At 48.6% G+C, this 13,768-nt stretch overlaps 1 protein-coding gene across 2 annotated transcripts in view; it reads left to right on the top strand.

The window, feature by feature from the left end:
- Window positions 1-1,440: 1,440 nt before the first annotated feature.
- PRRX1 (paired related homeobox 1) overlaps window positions 1,441-13,768 on the top strand; it is a 72,799-nt gene continuing 60,471 nt past the window's right edge. The window contains exon 1 of one of the 2 annotated variants that reach the window (XM_055323900.1): window positions 1,441-2,937. In XM_055323900.1, the coding sequence (XP_055179875.1) occupies window positions 2,697-2,937 (241 nt within the window). In that variant the 5' untranslated portion in view covers window positions 1,441-2,696. The remainder of the gene's footprint in view (window positions 2,938-13,768) is intronic. The other variant, XM_055323899.1, reaches the window with a different exon arrangement.

Raw genomic sequence — 13,768 nt, 5'->3', positions numbered from 1 at the left:
CGGAGACGGAGCTACGGGCGCGGCGCACCGCGCGGCGCTGGCGGGGCTTTGGGCTCCCGGTCAGGGGTGCGAGAGGACGGGAGGGGGGCTGCGGGGGGTGGGGGGTGGAGGGCGAGGGGATGGAAATAGGAAGGGGGGAGTGGGTGGACTAATGATGAAAAAGTCTCCTCCATCCCGGCTCCTTAATTAAATGCATGGAAAGAACCGAGGCGAGCACATCTGGTTTCAATCTGCAGCCCTTTGATGGCATCAAATGTTCTTTTCCCAGATCAGGGCTGGGAGTTCTGGGCTAACTATGGCCGTTTGGAGCCCAGAAACCATTTACACACATTCGGACCCTTCTTTCTCTCCAGTCGAGCCTCTCGGCTACAGGACGGAAAAAAAAAAAAAAAGGAAAAAAAAAAAGGAAAAAAAAGTCTAGTAATCAAGCCAGTGGGAAAGTATGTATATGTGTGTGTATTTATGTTTGGAGACCATAAAATGCCACAAATAAGCACTTAATATTTTACTTACTCGTCATATAGTAACTCATTTCTAATGAGACTATTAAAGCTGTTACCAAATTCCAACAGGTCATGAAAAAATCCCTCAGCACCTCTCTGTTCCTTGTCAAGTTAGGACTCAGCAGACGGATGGCAGAGCATTATCCGTAGACTTAGGGGTTCCTCTATTCCTTCCTGTCTTTCCTCCTACGCGCCCTCCCCCTCCCGCCCAGGCACCCGGGTAGGACCCTGAACTGCGCAGGACCCTAGCCCGGCCACTCGCCCCAGGAATGCCCCTGCCTCCTGCGCATCTGGGCAACGCGACCCTCTGGTTTAGCGTTGTCGCCTGGGGAAGCGACCTTGGCCGCTCCAAAGAGGTTACGAAATTGGCCAGGGTGGGGGGGGGGGGAGGAGGGAGCAATTATGCTACACTCCTAGAGTCCTTTCCTCCAGCTAAATAAATATGTAAATTTCCCACTGCCCTGGCCCCGGGATTCCTAGCGGCGCGAGAGACTCGAATCGATTCTGCGCCTTCTAGATCTCCCCTAACCTGCCTTTGGTTCGCGGAAGAAGCGTGGGAGAGCCTCTCATTATTATCGCTCCTGTTATTTTATTACATTATTTAATAGGCTGTCTCTACGGAGCCAAATGTAGCCTTAATTTGCTTGCTCTCTCCTTCGTTCTCTCTCAGACACTCCCCCACCCCCACCCCCCAAAACTGTTAGAACTGCAGGAAACGCTTGGGAGAAGAAAAAAAAAAAAAAAAGCCGAAAGAGAAGAAAATTTGATTGAGATAGTTGTGGATTTTTTCCAACAAGTTTCCCCACAGCTGTTACCAAAACATGCAAATGAGATTTTCCAACAGGATCTTAAACAAATCTGGAGGAGTTAATGCCCAAGCAAAATAATCGCCCGTTTGAAGTGACTGTGGGTTTCAGTTTGTCTTTTCTCCCCGTGATACTATTGCAGGGGAATGATAATTAGACCTTTACTTAAAAAATCCAAAGGGGCTCTCTCCCTTTCTCTTCCCTCCCTTTTTGCTCCCTCCTCCCTCACTCGCTCCCTCCCTCTCTCTTTCTCTTTGGCTCAGATGTTGGCAAAGGGGGTTTTCTTAATCAGACTGTTTTTTGGTCCGAGGGAAAGGAGGAAGAAGGAGATTGTGATGGAGAAAGGGGGTCTGTAAAACGTCAGGCACCGCACAAAGGCTTTGCCACGTAATTACAGGCTCCTATTAAGTCGAGATCTGCCCTCCCAGGGGTCTCCAATTTTCTTGTATTCCCTACAAAGCCTCCTCTGCATGCCAGTTTGTGCCTTTTGAAGTGCCAGAGAGCTTCTTGATCCAACTGAGAAGGAAAAAGGAGCTCAGCAAGAAGAGGGGGAGAGAGAGAAGGGAAAGGGGGGAAACCCACCACCACCCTCTTTCGGACTCTTGAAGCCCTTTTTTTTTCTTCTTCTTCTTCTTCTTCTTCTTACGAAAAGTAAAGTGAGAATCCTGCTCTCCAATACATCTGCAAGACATCACCCTCTCCTCCTGAAACTTTAGTCACTCCTGAGAATCCACAGGAGTGCAGAGAGGGGGAACACGTTTTCTTGAAGATGTTTTAAAGCTGGAACAAGCCTTCTTCTGTTGGTGCTTGAACTCTTGCCTGGGAATAACTTTTTTAACCTTGAAAAAAAAAAACCACTTTGATTCTTCTCTCCCACCCCTTCTTCTCTCTTCTTCTGTGTGTCTAACTCCCCCGCCCTGCTGGCCTCCCCTTTCCTTTCTCCCCCTTATTATTATTTTTAGTGTGTGCGTGTGGACGCTTTTGGATAGCTGGAAGGAATTTTTTTTCTCCTGACTTGAACATAGGGTGACTTTTTAATTTTATTTTTTGGTGTGGATTATCTCCTTGGATCGCGCCGGACTTGGCCTCAGGAAAGCAGCCGAGGCTGTCGAAGGCTGTTGGTGTAGAACGCTCTGCTCTGCAGAAGGGGGTCCCCCCCTTTCCAATTTTTTTGTCCTTCCCCTCCTTCTGTCTCTCTCTCTCTCTCTCTCTCTCTCTCTCTCTCTCTCCCTCTCTCCCTCTCTCCCTCTCCCTCTCTCTCTCCCTCTCTCTCTCTCCACTCCCCCCTCTCTCTTCCCCACTCGGCTCCTCTCCCCCCTCGCGCCCACAGCGTTTGGTGTTGATTCGAGCGGGAAGAGGGGGGTGGGTGGGATCGGAGGGGGAGACCATGACCTCCAGCTACGGGCACGTTCTGGAGCGGCAACCGGCGCTGGGCGGCCGCTTGGACAGCCCCGGCAACCTCGACACCCTGCAGGCGAAAAAGAACTTCTCCGTCAGTCACCTGCTAGACCTGGAGGAAGCCGGGGACATGGTGGCGGCGCAGGCGGACGAGAGCGTGGGCGAGGCCGGCCGAAGCCTCCTGGAGTCGCCGGGACTCACCAGCGGCAGCGACACCCCCCAGCAAGACAGTGAGTGAGGGACTCATCCCCGCGGGAGTGTGTGTCCGGGACCGGGGTCCCACCCAGTCCAGGGGAGACAGTCGGGGGCGAGGAGAGGTGGTGGCAGTAGCCCGGGGAAGGGCCAGTCACAGACAGAGAGGCTGGATGATGCAAGGAGGGATCTGCCGAGGGGGCAGCCCGGGCGGGCGCTGCAGGGAGGCCCGGAGGCCCGGAGGTGGCGGCTGGGGACTGCCCGCCGCGGAACCTCGCTGAAGCCGACCGGGCTGCCCTTCGGTCCCGAGCGAGCACGGCTGCTAGGTCTTCCAGCACGCGGGGCAAGCGGGCTGGCTGGGAAGGGGTCCCCGAGGGGTGCACAGTCGGGGAGCCTGCCCCGTTGGGAAGGCAGCGGATTAGATGCCGAGGTGGGCCGGGAGGGCTTCTCCCGGGCCTCGAGCGTGGGTTCGGGGGTAGGCGGGGCGGAGCGGCGGAGGGCGCAGCGCGCAGCCTCGAGACCCGCGCGGCTTGGGCTCCGTACCCCGCGTGGGTTCCCAGGGCCGCGCTGCGCTCTGTTCTCTGCTCTTGCCGCCCTTCGCCTGCACAAGGCTTTGAGACACCCCCCCCCCCCGGCAGAATCAAAGGCCTCTGCTTCGGGGAGACTCGGGGGCGAAGCAAAGGGAGTGTCCTTTGGGGTGAAACCCGAGCTCCCGCCCCGCTCGGTCCCGCACAGGAGAGATGCGCAGGAGCAGCGCGGGCCCCAGAGCCAGCCGAGCCTGGTGTCACATTCAAGGAGCTCTCCCTATCGGCCCTAACACCTCCAGAAAAGTCCACGCAGTCTCCCTTTGCCGTCCTTCCCGATGGCCAATCGCGCCCCCATGGAAATCTGGCCTGGTGTTATTAACCGTGCCTTAAAATGTGACTCCAAGTGTATCTGTCCGTTCTGGAGTCTGGAACAGACCTGTCACCTGAATCACCACAGGTGACACTGGGGCGTGATGTTTCCTCCCTGAGATTTCAAGAGTCTGAACTTGGCTGGAAGTTTTTTTAAACGAGGCAAATTCTTTCACATTTCATTATTTGTTGACTTATTTTGTCCCCGAATTTGGAATCTGTGAAAACAAGAGACCCACTGCCATGCCATCATTGAAATAAATAAATAAATAAACCCTGCCAGTATCAGACTCTCAGGAAATAGACAAAGCAAACAGGACCCAAAACAGCTGGAAGCAAGGCCTGGCAAAGTGGTAGGAGTCCCGCATGCCACAGTGAAGCAGGGGGCAAGGACAGCCCCCCTCTCTTTGGCAGGCCGCCTGCCCCTTGCCCAGCTTCCTTAGTCCAAGCCTAGAATCCCCTCAGTGTTTTTTAGCTAAAATCGAACTGGGCTCGATCCCCTCTAGTATTCTCAGTGGCGGAGGGCTATAGGGAATTTAGACTGAATATAATCCGGCCTGGTCTGTCTCTAGAGAGAGGTGGCCAGCTCTGAGGAATGAAGACCCGATGTCCCCAAGTCCTGGGTAACGGGTGGGCAAGGATGCAGAGGCTTCCTTGTTGAAGATATCGGTGCCTGGAGAGGGAGGGAGGGAGAGAGGAGGGTTGCTCTTGCTGCACTGTCCCCAGTGTGAGTTAATTGCTTGTGTAGATACTTTGAACTCCAAGAAACTGCACGGTGAAATAACGATTGTTTTTCAACGTTCAACTAGGGACAGTTTAAATATGCAAAGCATAGGGAGCATAGTATCCCGAATCTCCAAGTGCCTATCACCCAGCTTCACTGATTCTGCACCTTCTGCTGGTCTTCTTTCGCCACGGTTAGTTATTCACCCCAACATTTATCACTATTCGGAGCGGGAGGATGAACTCACAACAGAAAACAGGATCACGTAAAAGATGAGGGTCGGGCAAGAGAGACCAGCCACTGGTGCTTTACCCCTAAAACAAGCAGAGGGAGGTGAAAAGCAGGCCCAGGGCCGGTGGCCTCAGCAAGCCCGGGGCTGTGCTGGCCACGCCGGGCGCGGGATAGTCCGAGGCTGGAGGGATGCCCACCGTTCCTGCCCTTTGGCTCTGAGGAGATGCCTCTGAGAAGGGAGCTCGGGTTCTTGGTGGGTTTCTAGTGGGAACAAGAAGACTGGGCTTGGAGGCCAGCTGGGAAGCCCCTCAAAGCTGAGGCGGAGGTGGTCTGCGGTGGTGGGGAAGCTGTCCAGGTTGGCTCCTGTGAGACCAGGCCTGGCATGGCCAAGATCGCGCTGCGCACCCCGCCTGGGGTCTGCCGAGGACATAAAAAGGGCAGCAGCGATGTTGGGAACTGTGCATCCTGAGGGAAGGGGGTGAAACCTCCAGGAACCTGCCACTATATTCTTGAGGACACACACCTCCGAGTTTCCAGGAGCAAGGAGGCCTAATGGGGAGTGGGCCCCGGAAGGAAATTGAGGTTAGGATGCCAGCCAGGAAATGGATGCTTAAGGAGGGATGGTCCACAGACAGTTCAGAGGGAGGTAGCAGAAATGCAGACCCAGCTGATGGGGACAAAGTGACTGACACTGGGGTTTCTGAAAGTAGCAGAGAAACAGGATAAGGCCTTGCTTTCTTGAGATGGCTGCGGCCTATTCTTCTAACAAATAGTTGTTGCTTTTAGAAGCAAAGTTTCCTCAACCCCCTCACTCATCTCTGAGATGAGAATAGGAAGGTCTGGTAAGTGGGGCGATACTGTCTAGGAGGACCCGTGTCCTTAGTCCTCGGGTCCCCCATCAGGAGTTGCCGAGGACGCTGTTGTGAACTCGTTGAGTCAGGACCGGTGGGCCCTGCTGGGCTTCCAGTGTGCAGTGGATAGTGAGGCTCAGACTGAATCAGGGAAGAGAGGAGTCAAAGCAAGGCTCTGAGCCTAAAAGACAGAAAACCACATGAGAATCAAGTGCCCTTCGCAGCCTTCGGGAAGTCTACCACAGAGTGGGAAAGCATAATCTCCTTCAGAGGCATGGAAACATGTAAAAGACAGGGTTTACTCTTCCAGCTCTATAGAAACATGTCCTTCCTAAATTTTCTTTTCATCTGAAATTAGTAAAACAGGTTCCGTTTGCACTAATATTGCAAATTTTCACTTACCACCTGGGCTGACCTTAGCATGGAGGAACTAAGTTGAGTCCAAAGTGAGAGCTTCTCTCTTATCTCCCTCACTCCGTGCCACAATACTATTCCCCCTTGGTTGATGTTCATTGCACTTTCCTCTCTGTAGAATGATTTCTTTTCCCTTTTTCTGATTTTCCCAGCCCAGCAAATGTCTCAGACTTCTGGGTTCAGATGTCTTAAGTGTTTAAAGAAACGGTTCTTTAACAGTAAGGAATCCGGTGGCTAATGGAGGAGTGTGGAGTGCAAAGGGGGGTAGAACAGGGGAAGCCAGGGAGAGGAAAGAGGAACAGGTCATAAAAATAGGCAGACCTACTCTTAGGAGGACGGTGCATCCCGCTGTCATTTCTTAATCCGAACTTCTGCAAACTCTTAAAAAAAAAAAAGCGCCTGCCTTCCACGTTCCCAACCTCTAAATTAGTGAAACCAGATTGTCCTAATAAGACCTTTTGTTGGAAACACATGTAGTCATAAAAAGGTAGACGGAAAGTCAATTAGACACGCGTGCACACACGCACACACTCCGAAGCCGGTGGTAAGTGTGCGCTTGGCGCAGCTGGGCCCCGGGCCTCGGCGGGATGCAAATGCAGAACAGCGGCGCGGGAAATCGATTTGTCACAAAGGGAGAGGTGTAAACGCGGCGGGATAGAAACGCCTGCCCAATCCTCCTGCCACACTCCCCCAGCCCAGCTCCACCAAATCCCCCACCTCCCCCAACCCCCCTGCCCCCCCACCAGTGGTAAGCCCAGGGGGAGCGGGAGCATTCTCTAGGGTGCTCCCTAGTTGGAACATGCCTCAGAATATAAATTTCCCTGGAGTTTCAGCATTTGTAACATCTAGGGCTCCAGAAACTTTTGCCGGCACCACCCTGGGGGCCCTGGAGCCGGTACTCTGATTTTGGGCCTCAATTATCTTGATTCAAAGGGGAGCCAATGAAATATATCATTTTAAGGGTAGCCTGGAAATTTTTTCTCTTTATAGGAGGCAGTGAAATCCAGGATCAAGGTAGGTCACTGAGTCCCCACGGTCGCAAGTCAAGTTCAGAGAAGAGGTGGTAAATCTTGTTTATCCTACAAGCAGGAGCAGGGCACTGGATGGCCTCCTCTTAATATTTTGGAAAAACTGACAGTCTGGTAACTCCCCCCACCGCCTGAGAGAGTAGGGCAGCTTGGAGTGTGAAGGTCAGGGATCTGGGCCTGTGTAGTCCGAGGCCCCAGGCAGCCAATCCTCGCTGGGGCTCCAGATCCCCCAACTCCGTAAGACGGTGAGCCCCTGCCTCCACCGTTCATTTCCCTGATGGAGCTCTTTCCAAGATTCTGGTACCTCTGCCGCACCTTAGGTGTCTTGCAGCCGTGCATTTTGGCACAATGACTTTGGCGGTCCCTCCACATGCTTAGGTCAGAATGTAGGAGCGCCAAGCGGGCAGCCGTGGATCACCCAGGACGCTGCACTTCCTTCATCTTCCCAGGGGCGTCATTTTAGATTTTACAGCAGGAGTGAATAAGGAGTGAATAAGTCATCTCCAAACCAACAAGATGTCACCCACACCCCTCCCCTGTGAAAAAACCCCAGCGACTTCAGAACCAAGGATACCTTCCTACCCCACTGGCTCTGATCCACTCTGATCGGAGTTTTGAACCCCGCTTCCATCCAGCAACCACCTCCGAGACCCTTTTTCACTTTTAAATGGTATCTGTGGATTTTCAATTAGAGGTCCATTTGATTTTTTTTGGAAGATGTGTTTCTTTTACAATTCCTCTCCTATAATACCCTGTTTGCCTACTCCCTCCTTCAGTACCCACGCAGGCCCCTCGCTCAAGGAGATCTCTGCTCCTCCATAGGGGCACCCAGAGGACTCCAGTACAGGGATGTTGCAAGTCTGTGTGCGCCTGTGTGTGCGGGCGATTCCTGCGTGCCTCCTGTTCCTGGTGGTGCCAGCTTTCAATAGTTCTGAGAATAGGTATTTGCTTTTTATTCTTTGAGAGATGGAGTTAGTAGAAGCCAAAGGAAGTTTTCTTTTCTTTTCTTTTTTAATGGGGAGAGGGGAAGTAGTACTTATAGAGAAGGAGATAAGGCTTGCATTTTGCTTTTCTTTCTTTCTTTCTTTTTCTTTTTTTTTTTTTTTTTTTTTTTTTTTTTGCAGAAGGTGGAAGAGTTTTGTGGGGAAGAACTTCACCCGGAAGAGAGAGTAAACTTGGGGGCTCAGCAACCTCTATTTAAGTCAATTTGTAAGGTCAATCAAGAGGATGCTTTGAGTATTTCTCTGAGCTACAGATTAGACATTTACAGGAAATACTTGGATAAGAGGCTAACTTCCTGTGTCCACTTCATGTCCAAACATTTACAGAACTACCTGTAAGTCCACCCCATTGTAATCTGATTAGGTGCTCTGCTTGGACTTCTGTTTTAATTTGATGCAGGGCCCAGTACCACCCCACCCCCATAGGTTGGTGTCCTTTAACTCCCTTTGCAACAATACAAAGAGGATATGTGTGTCAACAGCATTAATATTCATCCACAAGAATTTTGATTCTTATAAATTCAAATAGTTTGATGAACAGGCTAACAACACTCAGTTAAAACAAATTTCAAACAGTAATAACAATATTGACAAACTGCCACCACCTCTTTTTCTCTAAGTGCTGTTTTTTTTTTTTTAATTAAATCAATAAATGCGGAGATACGTTGTCAAGAATTCTGAGGAGAGACAGTCATTGGTGTTTGGGGTCAGAGCGTTTGTTTTCTACCTGGAGAAGTTTTTGAGTAAGATGTCTTCACCTTGGTCCGAATATTAGTAGATTCTTGGTGTGGTATTTTGTCAATTTAGTGAGGCAGCCTTAAGGAAGTAGTTGTACAGAAAATTATGAACTATGGATTTTAGGTTTTGACTGAAAAAAAAATCACATTTTACTTGTCCTGGAACCACTTTTCTTGAAAAAATATCTGTGAAGCTGAGTACAGGGGTAGTAGTCAATTTAAGGGCTGGATGGGGACGAAAGGCACAAACAGTGGTTGGTGGAGGAAATTTTATGAAAGAAAATAAAGAAAAGTCGTCAAAACAAATCAATCGCACACACAAGTGACGTCTCAGAAGAGTCTAAGGACAATCAGAATCTTAACGATTCTGCTGCTCCTGCAGTTCTCAAATATAGGAACAAAGTCATGACCAGAATTCAGTCCTCGGGTAATGGATGTGCCAGTCCCTTTGCTGCCCCAGTAATGACAGAGCTCTAATTCCCAAGCACTTTGAGGCTTATTTTTGCCATTATAAATGAGGAATGAATTTGAAAAATGTGTATTAATTCGGATCCCCAAGATTCGAGTTATTAGAAAGAACAAGGACAGGTCCTCTGGTTCCTATTTTGTCTGCTTGGAGCTTTTTGCAAGCGATTGGAAGTTTTCTTAACGGGCAGGCGGACGGGAGAGAAGAGACTACGGAAACTTCTATGCAGAAATGGAGATCTCACCCGGCCTGGGGAGCTGGCTTTTGTGGAATCGCACCACTTTGGGGGGATAGGGGAGGGAGGGAGGAGATGGAGCAGGGGAGTGGTAATACAGAAGTTGAGTGACAAATACAACGTTAACTTTTAAAACAGAGCTCGGCAGTATCTTAGATTTTAGCGTCCTCCATCCCGGCTGGAGCAGAGATGCAAACAGCCCCACCGCACCTCGGCTCCGCTCCGGTGCTCGCAGGTCCCAGGCCCGTGAGGCGCAGCTCTTCGCGGGGTGCAATGTACCCTCGAGCCTTGCCTTCTCCTGCCGAAAGGGGGCGCGTTCTTTCTAAGCCGGGGCGGGACCTGCTCTGCCTTCAGAAAACCTTGGACTCAGCAGGAGAGGGACACGCTGGAAGACCCTTCTACACAGGTAGCAAAAGATAGGACATATCAATGTCATGAAGACACCCCAGGGACTGCAGAAGTATATGCTATAGACATGCATTTTCGCAGAAACACGGAGAGAGCTGGTAGGCGTCCCGCCCTTCTTGCCTTTGAAATGAAGGTGGTCAGGATTCCAAGGTGAGCAGGAGGGGAGAGGGGCGCTCTCCCAGGGCTCCCAAGTGGAACTAGATGACCCTGGGTCGCTGGCGTGTTGGGGAGCTGCTGCAAAGCTGCCACAGACCCCCCACTTTCCCAGTCTTCGAAGAGGGCAAGCACTGGCCGTCCCAGAGTTAGGCCCAGGGGCTAGGGGAATCCCTTCTTTCCCTCAAAGCAGGACAATAACTGCCCCAAGTCTTGTGTGTGTCCCCAGATCTAACTCCTGGCTTCCACTCGTCTCCTGCTTTTTGGGCAAGAGTTTCAAGTGATTTACATGAGGAAGATTTATATGAGGCAGATTCTTAACCCCCTTCTGTAAATCTTAGGATTTTCTGCTTCTCTCCCTACCCACACCCTGAATTTCGAGGTCCACAAGGCAAGGCAACAGTGGGAGCAACAAACTGGCAGAATGAATACTCTGTCTTCTCAGTAGAAATGATGGTTAATACACACCTTCCAAGATAATCTGAGCTCGGGGTGTTCATGAGAAACAGAAGTGCCAGGCCTGCGCTGCAAGGGAAATTGCATTCCCACAAACGTTTGTCTGAGCGTAAGAACATTCACCCCATTCACTTAATTTCTCATCATCAGTCATGTCATTATATTTTAAAGGACCTCACAGTGCTGGAAGGTGGTGTAGTTATAAATAAGCATAAAAACAGATGGGCACTCTCCCAGTACTCTAAATATATATGGGGAGGCCAAATCTTTTCAAAGAGGATTCAGATATACAACATAAAGGCCAAGGGGCCCAACTCAATCAAAATTGGAGCCAGGATATGCTAAGTTTAATCAGCTTGACTCAGGGGCAAAGTGAAAGGCCTGGCCAGCACTTCAGTTATATATAGACAACCCCATTTTCTCAAGTTTCCATTGTATGTATCCACATACGTCCATGCTAGTGTGCAAGGGGCTTGGAGGAATTGGCCTGGGCCTGGTGGGTGGTCAGGGAATCAGTGTCCAGCCTCCTGCTCTTGTCAGCCTTGCTTGTCTTCTTTGCCCCAATGGCTGTCCAAGATATGTGTCTACAGAGAAAACTGGTACTTAGATGCCACGGAAGCCTCCTAAATGCTATTTTCTAGAATCTAGAAAAGGAGAAAGCTGTTGAGCTCAAAGGTGTATAGCATAACCAACCATTTTCATGTATTTTTTTCCTCTCTGATAATTCATTTTAGCCCACTCCTTGGGAGTAGAGGTTTTGGGGAACTGGTAACTGTTCTATTTCTCTTTCAGGTAACTCATAAATACCTATAAGTTGAAAGTTCCAGTGGAAGTAGACATTGGATCTAATTCTTTATACCTGGGCGTTGACATGTTGTCATTAATCCAGCCTGGGAGGTGATGCTCCATAATTGTGTACACTGTGACTTCATTTTCCACCGGGGCGACTTCCCTAAGCACCCGTCTGGATCACGGTAGTCCAGTACCACTGGGATAACTGCTAGCCTGTTGCCTGGGCTCAGTGAATGCTTAAGTGATAGAACGATCTCCCCATCTTTAGTGGATCCCCTTTCTAATCCAACTAGGCTCTCTCTCCACTCCTCTTCCTACTTTTTACCGTTTGCCTAGGAGATGTCCTCCAGGCTCACCATTTCAGCAACCATCTGCATAGTGAAGACTCCCAGGTTACAGCTTCAAGGCCCCCCCTTGGAACTGCAGGTCCATATATGCAGCGACCTATTCAGCATTCCCATGTGAACGTCACAGTTAAATGCTTCAAACTCAGAAATAGTGAAACAGGGCACTAATGAGCTCTCTTTCCCCAATCTGATCCTCTTACAGCTTTTCCTGTTTTTCTGTATCACAACATGGGGATGCAAAACTCAGAAATTTCAGACTCACCCTGACTCCTTCCTTTCCTCCTCTGTCCAGTCTACATTCAAATCTCAACAAGTTTACCTTCTACAATCACCTGAATCCATCTTCCCTTAAAAATCTGTGATATCTCACCTGCAGTGCTGTACCAGCCTCCTAACTAACTGGGTCTCCCTGAATCCACACTTGTCTTCCTATCTGTAGGTGGTGCACAGGGGGATGTAATAGATCCTAAAGAAATTTTTGCTGAATGAATAATAAAAAGCATGCTAATGCATTCTTTGACAAACACATTTTTTTAAAGATTTTTTTTAAATTTACTTATTCATGAGAGATACAGAGAGAGAGGCAGAGGGAGAAGCAGGCTCCATGCAGGGACCCCGACGTGGGACTCGATCCCAGGTCTCCAGGATCACACCCTGGGCTGCAGGCGGCACTAAACCGCTGCACCACCAGGGCTGCCTGACAAACACATTTTTAAAAACATCATGGCTCTCTCCATTAGAACTCACAATTGCTTTTTATTCTTTTTAAAATTTTTTAAATTTAAATTCAGTTAATATGTACAGTATTATTAGTTTTGGAGGTAGAATTTAATAATTCCTCAGTTGCAATTCCCAGTGCTCATTACTTCAAGTGCCCTCCTTAATGCCCATCACCCAGTTACCCCATCCCCCACCCACCTCCCCTCCAGCAATCCTCAGTTTGTTCCATTAAGAGTCTTTTATGATTTGCCTCTCTCTCTCTCTCTGTTTTTGTCTTATTTTATTATACAAAAGGACCAAATTATTTGTCCTGTTTGGTTGTTTTTTTTGTTTTGTTTTGTTTTGTTTTGTTTGTTTTTAACCACCTTTTATAGTCTATATTTCCATTCATGTCCCAGTAACCTGCCCATTCACACACAAATCAGAACTGTTCTCCTACATTTCCCTAGCATGCTAGTTAGGCTAGGACATTTCCCCATGTCCTCTAGTCTTCTTTTCTGACTTCTGATAGGAAATGTCCTTGCTCTGTAACTCTTTTTGCAAACCCACTTATGCTACCTTTCATGGTTCTGCTCCTATCTCACCCCTTATGACACCTTTCTTGACAGCTTCATTTTAGACCAAACAAACCCCTTTCAATAGATGCTTACAATGAAATAATCAGCACTTTTTACAAGTATTGCTTAATTATTTTTAAAATGTATTATGGTTGTTAATTTACCTTAAAGATTTTCTTAATATTAGAGATTTGGTGGGGGGAGGTGAGCAGGGGAGAGGCATATTCCACAGTATATAGTAAAGCAGCAGTAAGCAACTTACATAGATTTTTTTTTCTTTTTGCATAGTGTGGTTCTGCTGTTTTTGCAATTTCTAGCTGCGAGTAATTTTTTAAAAAAAATAATAGCATAATGCCAAAGTACAATACATGCTTATTTTAAAAAACATATTATTTTACATTAAAAAGTATAAATGAGAAAGTAAAGTCACCTATATTTCACCACCCTGAACTAGACACAGTTCATGATTTGGTGTTAAAATATTTCCTTTTTATTTATTTTTTACACAGTTTTTATATTAACATTCTTCGTTACTGATTTTTAAATCAATGGAGGAATTTTTAATCATATTTTCAAAGATTGCGTTTCACCCCAAATTAAGAAAATATGTGAACATGTACCCCATTTGCTTTCATCAGAAAAATGAAACACACACAAACAATAAATAACAGCTCCCCAAGGATTGTGGGAGCTTTGACGTCACAGCCGTTTCCCAGAGTTCTCAGGTTCCAGTGGGTCCTACTCCTTCAGAGTAAACAGTTTCTTTTTCTTTTCTGCTTGTTCTAGCTGGTAACCTTCCCTAGACATGAGCACATGTCTCTTTTTGAAATTGGAAAAGCCTGCATAATACTTA

The sequence above is a fragment of the Nyctereutes procyonoides genome, unplaced genomic scaffold, assembly GCF_905146905.1.
Source record: "Nyctereutes procyonoides isolate TBG_1078 unplaced genomic scaffold, NYPRO_anot_genome, whole genome shotgun sequence".
NCBI classification, from domain to species: domain Eukaryota; kingdom Metazoa; phylum Chordata; class Mammalia; order Carnivora; family Canidae; genus Nyctereutes; species Nyctereutes procyonoides.
The sequence above is the reverse complement of the archived record's forward strand: the minus strand, read 5'-3'. Positions and strand labels throughout refer to the sequence as shown.